We start from the raw sequence: 15146 nt of genomic DNA on the forward strand, positions 1-15146 counted from the left end.
CCCTGCAATGGAGCTCCAGCTACTGGACACCAAGCCTGGGAAGTGATGCAGCAGTGAGGGCCGAATGCCCACGTGGCTCTCTCCAGGCTGGCTCGAGCGCTGCAGACCCTTTGCCATCTCTACAAATGTTCACTCACACATACTTAGAGACCAAGTGAGTCTTACATACTAAAGCCCAGGTTACGGGGTCCCAGAGCAGACTTGCAGTCAGGGTGGAGGGAGACATGCTCTGGAGTCTGCCCCCTAGGGATTAGCGTGGTGGAGGAAAGTGCAGGAAGACATCCACAGTATCTCGTAACAATCCCTTTACGTGTGCAGAGTCTAGATCCTTCTAATGCAGCTTTTAGTAAATCCACTTTCTCCCTCAGAGCTACACCGCGTCCTCTTCACAACTGGCCAAGCCTGCAAATAGATTAGGGAAGGTCCACAGCTCCCTCTCAATGGACAGTACCTTATTTCAGAGGCCCGGGTGTCATTCCAAACACGTCGGCCTGACCCTAAACCTTTACGGCAGGAAGCAACGACCCACAGGGGCCACCCTGCCTGATGGATCAGGGCATTCAAGCAGCCCATGGGTTCCCTGGGGATCACATTTGACAGTGGGTCAGTTGGTTTTAGTATTTCATGAGACTGTAAAGGAACCCGACTGTTAAAACCATTTGCAATGCCAGAGAATGGCAAGATGCTTGAGACTCGAGGCCCTCTCGAGCTCCTCCGAGAGCCAGGCTTGCAACAGGAAGAAAGATGCCAGCTGCAGCCCACCGAAAGGTGGTGATGGAACAGGGCAAACTCAATGGAAGAGAATGGAATTCTACTCCCAGATCCTGCAATGACCTGTTTGAATTTTTAGTGACTCACTTCAACTATCTCGGTCTTCTCCAGTAGCAAAATTAGTGCAGGAGGAGAAAAATCAATCCTCAAGTGACACCCAGGACAAAAGTACCTTTCTGGTCAGAAAAACAGACTGACTCTCTTCACACACCTTTTAGTGGGTCACTTTATAACCGTCCACTAGAGAAAACAATCATCTGCAAAAGCTGGAAAATACAAGACCCAGGGTTTAAAAACTGCTAAGGAGAATCACATTCCAGTGATGTACCTTAAGCACCCCTGTAAGTGGGTGAGGAAGCTGCGGGAGCTGGCAGGGCTAAGGCAGCCGTCAGAAGATGATTATGGTCACTTCCCTGGGATGCTTGGGAAAACCAGGCAGGTCCAGCTAATGTGGAATTAGGTGGCTACTGGCACCCAGGGGAGACCCATCCACATCCATGCTGCTCCCTCTTCCTGCTGCCCTGCTTTCTAGAAAGGTGTGAAATCCGGGATGCCTGGGTGGCTCAGTTAAACATCCAACTCTAGGTTTCGGCTCAGGTCATGATTTCATGGTTTGTGAGTTTGAGCCCCAAGTCGGGCTCTGGGCTGACAGTGTGGAGCCTGCTTGGGATTCTCTCTCTCTCTCTCTCTCTCTCTCTCTCTCTCTCTCTCTCTGCCCCTCCCCAGCTTGCTCTCTAAGTAAATAAATAAAAACTTTAAAAAAAAGGAAAAAAAGGTGGGAAACCCCTGTTCTTCAGAGGCAGGCTGCGTCTTGGTAATTAGCCTCCAGGAACAGGGAGAGAGACTTCCAGCCCCTGGCTGGGGCTGAGTCATTGAAACTGCACAACTGCACAAGGCAAGCTGGAAGGGAAGAAGACTGCATTCTCAGGGGCCTCTGGTCTTTCCTGGGATCTGCCCATGAGGAGCCTGGGCCTCGAGGAGATCATGGGAACAGGCACGAATTGCAGGGAAGAGTAAAAGAGAACATCTAGATACCGGCAGGATGGGCAGCTTGGGGTGCCCTTGTAAATCACCTCTAAAGGCCCCCAGAGGGGTGACCCCACTGCAGTGCCTAACCCTTCACACCCCCCAGCAACAGATGCAAGGGTTCTCCCTGGCACCCAACCAAAATCCTTCCTGCAGCTCTCTCCAAGAACACTAGACTATTATAACGCAATTAAAACGAATCAATATGCTGCACATATTCAGAGGTTTGGACTCTTTCTTCCTTAGGATACTTTTAGGCCCCACTCATACAGTACTGAAACTGTGGGAACAAACCCAGCACAGCGCTGAGAATTCCCGCTGCCATACAACAAGACCCTGTGTACCTGGCTGTAAAGCACAGGCTGCGATTTGGACACCAGGGTTTTAGTCCTGACTCGACAATCATTTATGGCCATTGGAACCATCTCCTCACCTTGCTGGGTATCAGTTTCCCAACCCAAATGGACAGAAAAAAAGCTTCCCCTCTCCCACGGATTCCCTTATCCCAACCCCAGCAAAGTCAATATCCCTAACCATGACCGTGGCAGAGGAAAATAAGGACTGGCCAGCAAACCCAAGGCAAAGCCACAAGAAAGGGGCCTCTTGTCTTTTGAAGACAGCTGTCTACCTTTGACATCCGCTGTGGGAATTAATCACCAAGGTGCGGTTCCATCCGACCTGGTCTCTCCCTGCCTCCCAGATTCTACCCATTCTGCCGGTTGGGCTGTGCACTGGGAATAATTCTGTTGGCCTACCCGAAAGATTCCTGAAAGGAAAAATTTTTGTTGTGTCGTGTTGTTAATGCTAACGTAACATCATCCCAAAGACGAACAGACATATATTTTAGATAGTCTACAATTTGCTCCCCTCTGCCTCTGCAGGTAACAGAGGTCTGGCTGATTTCTGCCAGGAGTTGCTGTGTGTTCCCAGTCTCTGGAATGTTCCTGTAGAGTGCTCCACCTTGACCGGCTGGGGTCACCACCCACTCAGCAGGAGGATCCTTAGGTGGGCAGCAGTGGCGAGCACTCTTTAAAGGGGAGGAAGGTGAAATGAGAAAGCGGGAGGGCAGAAAACGGTTGGGGTGAGCTAGGTGAGACAAGGGGAGAAATGCTTCCTCCTTTTCCTTTAACTCTGATCCGGGACTTTTCAGGAAATTAAACACCGAGACTATTAGCATCAGATAGAAAACAGATGAGGTTAAGACATCGCAATACTACAGCAGATTCCCTGGGCAGGCAGAGAGGGGACATGTGTAAGCAATCACAGCAGTATTTCTGGAAAAGACCTTTTATGTTTTTAATACTTAACACTTCATAACAGGGACTAATAGGCAGGATAAAAAGAAGGCTGCTCAAAAGGCAACTTGGGGGATGAATAATTTTCCAGACAACAGAGCTGGGGGGAGGGAAACTCCTCGGGCTTCAATTCCTCAGCCCTCCCACCTTTGCCCTCCCTCCTCTGCTCACCAGAGTTGCTGATGGTTGGGGGAAGCTGGGTGGGAGGATGGCATGAAGGGGCTGACAGCCAGATGGGGCAGTCCCCACTAAAGAAGCGGGTGATTGTTAGAGCGCCGCACCATGGTGAGGGAGGGTGGCACACCCACACAGAAGAACCGGATCTGGGTGGAGAGCCTGGAGAGAGGGGTAGGGGCAGGTACTGTCTGTGATTGGCGCAGAAGGGGTCCTTCCAAAGGGACCTTTTCCTTCCCCTAACTATAACCTCTGATTCCTAGCTGCCCCGAATATACAGCATGACTGATCCTCCTTCTCCCTCACATCTCTCATCTCTAACTTGGGAATGGCTATTCCCCACTTGTCTGCCTAGAGAATAAGAAGAATAAGTTAAAGATGACACCCCCCCCAAAAGAAAACAGCCATGATGGCACGGATAGTAACACACTTATTCAGCAGGGACATTGGATTGGAGAGTCAGAGGTGTTCCAAGCCTCCTCCCTTTAATTGTGGCAGTGTCATCACGGGCAAGGTGCTCACTCTCTCTGGGTCTCAGTTTTCCCACCTATAAATTAAGGAATTTGGATGCCAGTGTTTCTCAGCTGAGGCCCTTTCATCATCGGAGGTGGGACAATGCTTCTGGGCGGGACTTCTGGATAGACTTCAGGATGGTGAGCACTGCGGGCTGTCCAAGCACTAAATGCCAGTATGAGCACCCCATACACACAGTCATGTCAATGACCAGAAATGGCCCTCACGTTTCCAACGCCTGGAGGGTAGGGGGCTGTGGAAGAGCTGCTGAAAAATATTTAATCAGGTAAACAGGACATTTGGGGCTAGCCCCACACCCACCCACAGTCTCCTGTGCCCAAGCACTCAGTGTGGCCCAGGCTGGCTTACCTTTCTGTCATTCGTGTCATCCCCTGGGCTGTCATATTCACCCTGTAAGACAGGAGGGATGGCTGCATCAAGCCAAGGGAACTATCAAAAACAGAGAAAGGATTTTCTTTTCCATCTTCTAGCGTCACCCCTTTCTGTCATTCCCTTTGGGGGAAAGTCAAAAGCCTGACACGGTAAGGAGGCAATGTTCAGTTTTGTTAGTCATCAACATTTGCCATGTTTCCTCTGGACAGCTTCTCGCACAAAGATGCTCTCCTCCTAGGCGTCTGCCATCAGCCTGTGCCTCCTCGGAGCAAACGCAATGGCAGAGGCCGTGGCCAGCAAACGGTGTGAACTCACCCTGCGCCAGGGCACAGCGCCCCCTGTCCACAAGCGGCAAAACCTAACAGCATATTTGCCCACAGCCAAGGTATGGGGGTGGGAGACTGCCATCTGGAAACTCCTTTGGGTACTCAGAGGCCCCACCTCCGCAGTCTCATTGGGCATGACTGTGTGACCCATGGGAAAGAAGTGACCGGTCAAGGAGCAGTACAGTCGTGAGGGCACCTAGGTCAGGGGCCAGGCAAGTTCTTCACAAAGCGTCTCGAAGAAATGTCATTGCACTGTATCATGGGATGTTTATAACATGACTCTCAGTCAAGGAAAGCTTTACTTACAAGTCTGTCTGTTTTCTCTACTGAACCAAACAATAGCAAAAGCAATTTTGACAGATTGGCTTCAACATTGTTAAATATATTTTTTTGAAAAAACCTGATACTTAATATATATTTGCCTATTAAGGATGAGGAATTTCACACCCACACAAAATAATCACACACAAAATATCACCTTCAGACTTTTTCAGGGTCTGACCGCCCAGGATGTGTGTTACCTGGGCCTTCGACTCTCCTTCCACCGCCACCCACCCACCTTCACCACCACCCTCTCCCATCATACACTGGCATGCCACGTCTGCCTTCCCAAAACCACAGGGCACGTGGGGAACGCTCCCACCAAAGCCGGCTCATCCCGCCATTGGGACAATACCCGGAGAGGCAGTTGTGGGGATTACTGTCCACCCCAAGGAGGCCGGATTCGGCCCAGGTGTCTGAGCGGCGTGACTCCCTCACGCCTCGCCTGCTGTGTACTCGGCCACCATGTCCCCTGCGTTGCACAGCCGTTTGCAGACTGCGCGGAAAGGATACTTACGTCATGAAGAGGGTAGGCAGCCTCATAGATGTTGTTGGCGATCAGAGAGTTAATGCCTGTGGAAGAAAGGAAGGTGAAAATGGCAACTGTAGGGCAGGAGTTTCTCGACCTCACCTCTGTCTGTTGGAAACAGGCACTGCGTGCTCCTCTGTCACCCCTCAATCTACAAGTTTCTGTGGAGCTTTAGTTCTTAGCCTAAGAACAATATTTTTACTTCCCAAAAACAAAGTTATGTTTCAGTATCAAATATACTCTCTCAAACCTCATGCTTCCCCTTTTCTCCTGCCCCCCGACCACCACAAAGTCTCTGCTACCACCATCAGGTGACACTACCTGTGTTCAGTGACAGCACAGGAATGACTATGGATTACTGTCATATGATCAGGAAAAGTATATGTCATAGCATCCCACAGCACGTTATCAGAACTCATTTCTGGTGCCTTCCCATTCCGTCCCAGAGTAGTGCTGGTCTGCCTCCCGGAGGTAGAGGGCCGTAGAGCAGTGGTTCTCAAAGTGTGGTCTGGGGAACCCTGGGGGTCCCCATGACCTTTTCAGGGTGCTCCGAAGGTCAAAACTAATTTTATAATAGCACTAGGACATTTTTTGCTTTTTCCCTCCTATTCTCTCATGAGTGTACAGTGGGATTTTGTGACATGGGGTGGCATCATCCCCCTGACAGCAAATGGAATGTGTGTTTGTGTATCCTTGGGCTTTAAAAATTTCCTCAGTTTTGGGGTCCCCGGGTGGCTCCGTCGGTTAAGCATCCGACTTCAGCTGAGGTCATGATCTTAGAGTGTGTGAGTTTGAGCCCTGCATCAGGCTCTGTGCTGACAGCTCAGAGTCTAGAGCCTACTTTGGATTCTGTGTCTCCCTCTCTCTTTGCCTCTCCCTCACTCGCTCTCTCTCAAAAATAAACATTAAAAATTGTTTTTTAATTTCTCAGTTTTAATTTCTAATACAATAAATATTGACTGATATAACCCACCAAAACAAAAGCCCTTTGGATGCTCTCAATAATTTTTAAAAAGTGTAATGGTTTCCTGAGATCACAAAGTTTGAGAACCACACACGAGATTCACTTTTTAATCCCGACAGTATTTCACACCACATGCACATAGCAGACCCTACGAAATATATGCTAAATGAGTCAATGACTCTGTCCCTATAACTCCGGTATAGTCACAACAGAGAACTTTCTGCTCAGGACAAAGGCACTGTTATTTACTTGTTTCATTCATGGTTTTATTCAGAGACTATAAAATGGTCTGTATGTTCTGACTCAGGATAGTCTGTCCTGGGTCACTGGCTCCCATATGGGAGACATTATATCCCACCAACCCTAAGTACCGACGACCCTACCATGTGAGGATGCACGTGTAATCACGGAGGGGGAGAAGGAGGGGTAAGCTCTGGTTCATGGGGATTTCCCTTGTCTCAAACACACATTCTGCTCTGAACCATTCTTTGCAGAGAGACTACAGACAGTTGTGAGATGAGAAGAAAATTGGTTTGGGAGGAAAACATGTATCACGTGCAAATGCTAAGTAATGTGCATTTGCACGGCTCTGGATAAATGACAAGGATGGATAACAAATCTAGACAACATTTTCCACCTCCCCTTCCCAAGCGATACCCCACCCACATACTGAGAGACCACAGAGGCTCTCAAACAATCCTCTCTCCTCATCGGCCTCCTCTTCTTCAAACCCTGCCCCTATTCGCTTCATTTTTAGGGCCCTGGAATCCAGGAGGACCAGCCATAGGCCCCACGTAGAAGCAGAGGCCCTCGGGAGACTGCAGGGGGCGCTCTGGGAAGCGACCACTCTTGTAGTGAGTTGAGAGCCGCCGCATCGCCAAAGGACCAGTCCTCTCCTGATTTTAAGTTTCCTCTTTGGCATGAACATAAACCACCGGAAATAACTTTGGGGGCTGGGGGGGAATAGACAGTGGGTAAAAGGGAGTGTGGATGGGGAGGGGTGCCCAGGGGGTGCTGAATGAGCTGCAGATCTATCTTACTCACAAGACTACAATTTCACTCTGAGCATCATTAATCAGTTCAAGAGCCATAACCACAGCAATGTGAAGCCACCCTACAATAATCAAGGGGAGGAGACCCAAGTGAGGAGGGGGGTGGGGGATGTTCCAAAGCTACAAAAGGGCTGTCCACATGGATAGAGGCTGAAGCATCACAGGCGGGTGGAGCTCTAAACTAGACCGCACCCTGTGCACTACCCCCACCCAATCAATCCCTGCACTCACACCCATGGTAACCACAGCAGCAACATACACCCTGAAGACAGCCCCCGGCCTGCCTGGAAAAAGTTAAACAGGTGTGGAAATCTCTGCTGTGCTGGGCACTGAGCACAGCAGCCGAGTGTCTGACAGCATTAAGCTGACCACTTGGACTCAGGGGTCCTGCTGCCAGATCCTCAGGAGGATCTAAATCACTGGAGGTCTCAAATGAAGCTTCCCTTGCACCACGTGCCTGGAACAGGCAGCTCACTTCACTTGTGGGATGTTGTCTGCCCCTTGTTGTGTGTCTCCTGGAGGCTTACAAGGTACCCAAGGTCAGAGAGCATTCTCCCCTCACCTGTATCTCTCGTGGCACCTAGTACACTGCTGGGAACACAGAAGGGATAACGGTGGGTAAGAGCAACCAGCCCCATGGCTAAACGTATCGCAGTATCTCTTCCCATTTATCACAGGCACCATCTTCTTCACTACTCCAATTTTCTATGGCAACCTATGCTGATGAAGAACCTTTAAACTCTAGTCAATTAGTCCATTTCCTAGAGAGGAAACCCAACCAATGGTTCTTTGTCTTGGGGCCAATACAATTCAGTTCATCACACCGGAGTTGTCCCAACCAGATAACCAGAGCCCCAAAATGCTGTACATGATGTGTCTCTGTCCTCCAGGGCTGTGTACCTCCTTTTTCCAGAGGGCATCAGACGGGCGATTCCAACCAGTGGCTGCTACAGAGGGAGGCAACAGCACATAAAAGAAAAAGAATGGGGAGGGTGGGGGAGGCAAGTTGAAAATAACTATTCAGCCACAACTTCACCCAAGAATGGGAACTGCTTTGGCCTCTTGGGTCACCCACAGACTTCAGAAACCAAGATCCTACCCCCAAACAAGCATGGAAATCAGTTTGAAAGAAGAAGAAAATAATCAAACGTTTTTTAAAAAGGAGTCTCTGCTTTGAAAACTGAAATTCTGAATTTTTTCCTCTCTTTTCAGCAAAAATGAGCTAATTGGTTCCATCATGCACCATTCCATCTGGCCATAATGGCAAAGCTTTCTTCTTCAGGATCACATCTAGTCTTTCCTCTCTGCTCTAGACCCAGGGAGACAGAGAAAGAGAGACCTAACCACTCATCCCACTGCCCCCAGAAGCAGGGCCAGCAAGAAGGAGAAAGCACAGAGGACACTGTCCTTTCCCTCTCCCCACAAAGAGAAGCAGTGTCTCGGCTCAAACACAGCACAGCTCACTAGGGACCCCCTCACTGATCCGTACGGTCCCTTTGAGTCACTAGGTTCTTCATATTTCTTGTTTTTAGAACTATGATCCCTAAAGGAAAGGGCTCATGCTTCCCCTCTGCCCAACACCAACCACAGCTCTGCACAGACTGACCCGGCCAGGCCTGGCAACGCTGTCCCTTGGCATCATCCATCCAGAGGGTCAGGGCCAAGGAACAAAGCAGGGTGGGCTCAGGCTCCAGGACTGGTACCTAAAACACACACTTGGAACACAAAACCCGAGGCCTAGCATTTAGCTTCCAGGACATCTCTGGCTTCCCGGACACAAAGGATCAACCAAAGCACAGTTTATGGTAGGCCTCCCAAAGAGAGCCTCATTAAATCTATGAGTGCCGCTGGGTGATGGGGACTGCAGCTCTATTCCCTCCAGGCCAAACTCAAAGAAAACTTTCATCCAGCGGGACAGGTACTTAGAGGGATGGGGCTGAACTCTTGAAAACCCATTTGGTTTTGATTCCCCCCAGAACAGGGACCAGTCCGCCCGGCATCTGCTTTCATCCCCCTACTCCAGCCGGACGTAAATCTAAACCAGAGGCCCCAGACGGTGCATTTAACAGAGACTATATTTACCCATCACCAAATTGTCTTGACGTGTGCTTAATTACTTAAATGCCTTTAATCCCAAGCCTTTTCTTCTAACAAAATATAAACCAGTTCAGCTGGATGAATGATAAACCAGATGTTTACAACATACAACTCAGTCTGGCTTTGGTCAAAATAATTAAGACATCGTCTCCTGAGTGGGGAGGAGAGAGTCCCAAAGCGTACATTTGTTGAAATGCTCTGACACCAAAATGTCTATGAAAATGTAGTCCCATCAATCTGTAATTTTCTGTCCAAGAAAAGGCAGCAACAACTTCCATACGAAAGGAGTAGAAAAGGTGTCTCTCTCTCCCTCTGACGTGGTCAAGGGGGCTTGTGACTCTCTCCATAGTAAAGTGTGCTTTAAAAGGCATATAGCCAACAATACTGCAGTAATGCTCTATGGTGACAGAGGGCCACTACACTTATCATGGTAAGCACTGGACCACGTGCACGACTGTTGAATCACGATGTTGTACACCTGAAACTAATAGAACGCTGTATGTTAATGACACTTCAATTTTTTTAAAAAAGGCATTCCATGAAAGGGTGAATTTGCAGAGCCCTGGCAGGTGACCTTACATGATGTTGATTAAGGAGGCATCGTGGCGCTAAGGGGGCACCGCCAAGTTTCGCCAGGCCAAGCCCACTCAGACTACCACCACCACGCAGAACCCAAATTCATGAATATATTCGGTCGCGGAACACTGTGCACATTCGTCCATAATCCCTTCACTTCCAGGGGTGAATAAGAGGGAAAGAAGGTTGCAGAAGGCACAGAAGAAACCCCCACAAATATAAATTAGACCATCACCAAATGCCAATCCACCCATACTTTTTTAAGGTCAGTAACCCTTTCTTTACCTTATTATACTTGTTTTTACCCTCCTGCCCATCCTTCCGCCACAGGACAAAAAAGGAAAAAAAGAAAATAGAAAAAAGAAAGTCCACAAGGCCCTACTGCTGGCTAGGACAAAAGGTACTGAATGCTAAACGTCCATATGACAAATGTTAGAAAAGTAACAGCAACAATTAGGCCCTTCACAAAGATGACCTGGTTATCATTGGGTACTTCAGAAAACCAGTGGCCACATCCCCAGAGGACAGAGCACTCCGCATGATTCTTTCCAATTCCCGGATGTGAATAGAAGCCTGTGGCAGCCAGCCCAAAGTCATCTTTATCTAACTTTAGAGTTCCTAAGAATCACCTGGGTAGCTTGTTAGAAATGCAGCTTTTGGAGCCCTGCCCCCACCCCCCACCCCCCGCCCACCACACACACACACACACACACACACACACACACACACACACACACACGGAGTCTGACTCGGCAAATCCTGTGTGGGATTTGGAGAGCCAGGGCTTTCCGAAGTACACCAGGGGTTTCGGATGCCAATGGACCGTGGCCACACCTAAGCAATGTCACCCAGGGCTTCGGGCAAAGGAATGATGTAGGAATGCAATCTTTTCTCCCAACCATGCTAGCCAGTGGTCCTGAATCCTCCCTGCCCTTACCTCCCCCTCATTGTCTTCTCCCATGGTCTTTGAGGTCCGTAAACATCATACCACCTCAAGTCCTGGCTATGGCCCAGGACCTGCTCAGTGTGAATTTATAGAAGAGCCAGTCCCCTCTCTAAGCCCAGCTGGCTCTTTTTTTTAATTTTTTAATGTTTATTTTTGAGAGAGAGAGAGACAGAGACAGAGATAGAGACCATGAGCAGGGGAGGGGCAGAGAGAGAGGGAGACACAGAATCCAGAGCAGGTTCCAGGCTCTGAGCTGTCAGCCCAGAGGCCGACACAGGGCTTGAACCCACAAACTGAGAGATCATGACTGAGCTAAAGTCGGATGCTTAACCGACTGAGCCACCCAGGCGCTCCAAGCCCAGCTGGCTCTTATGGAAAGGAGACCATGTTGTTCCTTTGAATCAAAGTCTATGAAATGCTGGACCTGGAATTAGAAGCTTCAAGCACACTGTGGGGTCTCTATGTTACAAGGGGAGAAAGAAATGGGTCCAGTGAGGGAATGTGACTTGACCTAAGTTTCTCAATTTGCTCGTCCCAGAACTGAAATGCCACCTGCTTCTCCAGTCTTGCTGGGCATGTGCCTATCCTCCTTTTGCTCCTTCTAGATACACATTCACCCCTTCTCTATCTGACATGAATGGGCTCCCTTGCTCTCTGGCTTTCCATTGGGTTCAGCAGGTCAGAGGGAATTTGGACCCCTGACCTCCTCCCTGAATAGTCACCTGCTTGTCCCAATGGGTCTCCTCTACCCAGTTCTGTCCATCCATGTTCCAGTAACCTTTCTCTCACCTTATGGATCTGGAGCTAGGAACAGCTTTACTGCTCTAATTCCAGGCATCCCCAACTCCCTATCCACACCTTTATAAATGGTTTCTCAATATTTCTACCTTAAATTATCCTATTTTGAGAGTGTCATTTGTTCCTGTTGGGACCCTGAGTCTCGGGAGTGGCTTCCATCATGTCTCCTGTATTATTTGCTCTCCTTGCATGCATCTGTCTTTCCAGACAGCCACGTGGCAGCCTATTTCCTCTTCTCCTCAAATATTACCTCATATGTAAGCCCCATAAGAGCAGGGATTTGTGTCTGTTGTGTCTGGTTGATTCACTACTCCATTCTTTATATATGAATGACACATGGTAGATGCTTAATAAATAACCATTGAGTAAATGAATGGATGCTACACTGGGAAGACCTCAACTTCCATTTCTCTGTGAAACCTTTCCCAGATAACTTCATCCATTTATTCATTAATTTAATTGAACTTAATTTAATTAATTTAAAGAGAACTGAAGAAGAGCCAGGGCACCTGGGTTCTAAATCTGGCTCTAAATCTCTGATCTTGGGCACCCTGTTAATTTCTCAGTTGTGAAATTACATAATATTTGCTGACCCTATTTTGCACGGTGGCTTCAAGGATCACATGAGAAATAAGTGTGAAAGTGCACATGTGCAAGGGGTCCTTATTATTCTGGTTACAATAATACCTTATGTGTTCAGAGAGCTCTTATCTGCTTATCTCAGTTGTCACAACAGAGAGCCCAGAAGAAAGAAAAAGTACCTCAGTCTCACAAAACCCATTCTCTAATGTTGCATGCCATAACCACAGCAGAATCCTCAGACCCTCCCTCAATGCATTTTCTCTCTTTGCTCCAAATTCTAATAAGCTGCTTTTTCTGTCTCCCAAACAGCAAAAACTGAAAGAGCAGAATTCAGAGAAGGAGGTTACCAGAGTCAAAAATTCAAGATATCACAGAGTATGGAGCAAAGAACCCTAATAATACTTTGGGAATCCTCGAGGAAACATTTTAAAAATTGATGTTATTTTTTTTAATTTTTATGTAATATTTATTTGTTTTTGAGAGACAAAGTGAGAGACAGAACATGAACATGGGAGGGGCAGAGATCGGGAGACAGAATCTGAAGCAAGCTCCAGGCTCTGAGCTGTCAGCGCAGAGCCCGACGCAGGCTCGAACTCACAAACTGTGAGATCATGACCTGTGCCGAAGTCGGACGCTCAACCGACTGAGCCACCCTAAAAACTTCTGTTCTTAGTGATGATCCTGAACCATCCAAAAAAAGTTACATATGCATTTATATAGAAGATATACCTTGATCTATTCTACATAAGAAAGCAGAGAATAGCATGAGAGATTTTAGAAAAATTTCTGTACCAAAAGATGTTGCTGAGGATATTAAGAGCTAAACCACTAACCATACTCCCCTTTCACTTGGTTCAAGGTCAAATTTGCAGCCCCAACTGTAGGAACTACAGGCCCTTATGGTTTAAATATTTGTATTCCATTTCCCCCCTAGTTTTGACATTCTATTTTAATTTGTGTTTTTCCTGGTTCTTATTTCTTTCTTTATTTATATTATGCTGTTTTATTGTTTTTCTTGTAAGCCACCTCAAAAATTTTGTGGAACAAGACGGGAATATAAATAATTCCATACATGCAACTCATATACAGCTTCATGCTTTGCAAAACTAGGCTCTCAAAAAAAAAAAAAAAGTATTTTCTACAAAGAAAAAAGTGATAATACTAAATGACCAGGAGTGTGTCTGAGTTACTATTATCTCTAGTATATTTTCCAGCTTTGATTCCAGTCTTTCTTATTTTTGCCATCTTCTAATTCCCTTTGTAATTGGGTACAATGGCAAAGGAATGAAGCTTTGTGAACTGGCCACAATAATGACCATATAAAAAGTAATTCCAGGGGTGAAGGATCAAGAAAAATACCTTGGAAAACAATTCCAAGCACTGTCCTGTTCTCCCTGTTCTCTTCTTTTTATGAGGCAGATTCCTCTGGAGGAATCTAAGTCAATTCTAGTCATTTGTGCTTCTCTATAAAACCAGAGAGAAGGGCAATAAAATCAAAATTTACCCCATGGCTCAAAGGGCCATGTTATCTTGAGGCCTCTGAGTGTCATTACATTCCTCATTTTTTCTGATCTTCTAAGTAAGATGGTACATTGGCCAAAGAGCTTAAGGGGAACTTGACTTTCCAACACAGAAGACAAACAACTTGAAAATCAGCCTGGGGGTTCTCTTCTGCTGGGAAACAGAGAAGTTCAGTCATATGTCCCTTGTTACAAAGCTAGTAAATCAGCAGCAGCTACTGCTGAACTAACAGACTCTTGGATGGGGGTTAGGGCTTCAATGTTATGGATCGGGGGGTGGGGTGACACAAACATCAAGTTCATAACAGGTAACTATTAAGAGGTTTGGATTTTATCTAAGGGAAATGTGGATCTATTTTGTCATTTCAAGCAGACCAGTGAAATAATCAGATATGCATTTTTGTTTCAACGTTTATTTATTTTTGGGACAGAGAGAGACAGAGCATGAACGGGGGAGGGGCAGAGAGAGAGGGAGACACAGAATCGGAAACAGGCTCCAGGCTCTGAGCCGTCAGCCCAGAGCCTGACGCGGGGCTCGAACTCACGGACCGCGAGATCGTGACCTGGCTGAAGTCGGACGCTTTAACCGACTGCGCCACCCAGGCGCCCCAGCAGATATGCATTTTAAGAAGCTCACACGGGCTGTTAATTTTACGTTATAGGTTAAAAATGGGTAAAACTAGGGTTAAGAAGACCTTTTAGTGGTTGGGATAATAAATTCAAGAAAAAACACAGTTGATATAGAGTAGGGTAATGGCTGTAAAAACTCAAATTGTGTCTAGGGGCACCTGGGTGGCTCAGTCCATTGGGCAACCGACTTCGGCTGAAGTCATGATCTCACAGTCCATGGGTTTGAGCCCCGCGTCGGGCTCTGTGCTGACAGCTCAGAGCCTGCAGCCTGCTTTGGATTCTGTGTCTCCCTTTCTCTCTGCACCTCCCTGGTTGCACGCTGTCTCTCTCTCTCTCCAAAATAAATAAATATTAAAAAAATAAATAAAAAGAGTCAAATTGTGCCTATTTCATAGATGTTCACAAGATCAACCCAACAGCACTTTGTTACAGTTCCAGGCTTGAGAAATTAAGAACTAAAGTTCACTGAAATTTGGGGTACATGGATGAGAGCTGGGTTGTCCCCCCAAAGGGAAGTCTGTATTTTTTTGGTTTACGTTGTGCTTGAGGTTCCTTCAGAGCATCTGCATGAAGACACAGAGTGTGTAGTTAGACATTTTGTTCTGAGAATCTAGAGAAAATATAATTCATCAT

At 47.3% G+C, this 15146-nt stretch overlaps 1 protein-coding gene across 1 annotated transcript in view; it reads right to left on the minus strand.

The window, feature by feature from the left end:
* ANO2 (anoctamin 2) overlaps window positions 1-15146 on the minus strand; it is a 321672-nt gene that overhangs the window by 211853 nt on the left and 94673 nt on the right. The window contains exons 8-9 of the mRNA XM_032593765.1: window positions 5337-5392; window positions 4149-4190 (exon numbers count right to left, since the gene is read on the minus strand). Of these exons, the coding sequence (XP_032449656.1) occupies window positions 4149-4190; window positions 5337-5392 (98 nt within the window). The remainder of the gene's footprint in view (window positions 1-4148; window positions 4191-5336; window positions 5393-15146) is intronic.

Source organism: Lynx canadensis, chromosome B4 (genome assembly GCF_007474595.2).
Source record: "Lynx canadensis isolate LIC74 chromosome B4, mLynCan4.pri.v2, whole genome shotgun sequence".
Classification (NCBI taxonomy): domain Eukaryota; kingdom Metazoa; phylum Chordata; class Mammalia; order Carnivora; family Felidae; genus Lynx; species Lynx canadensis.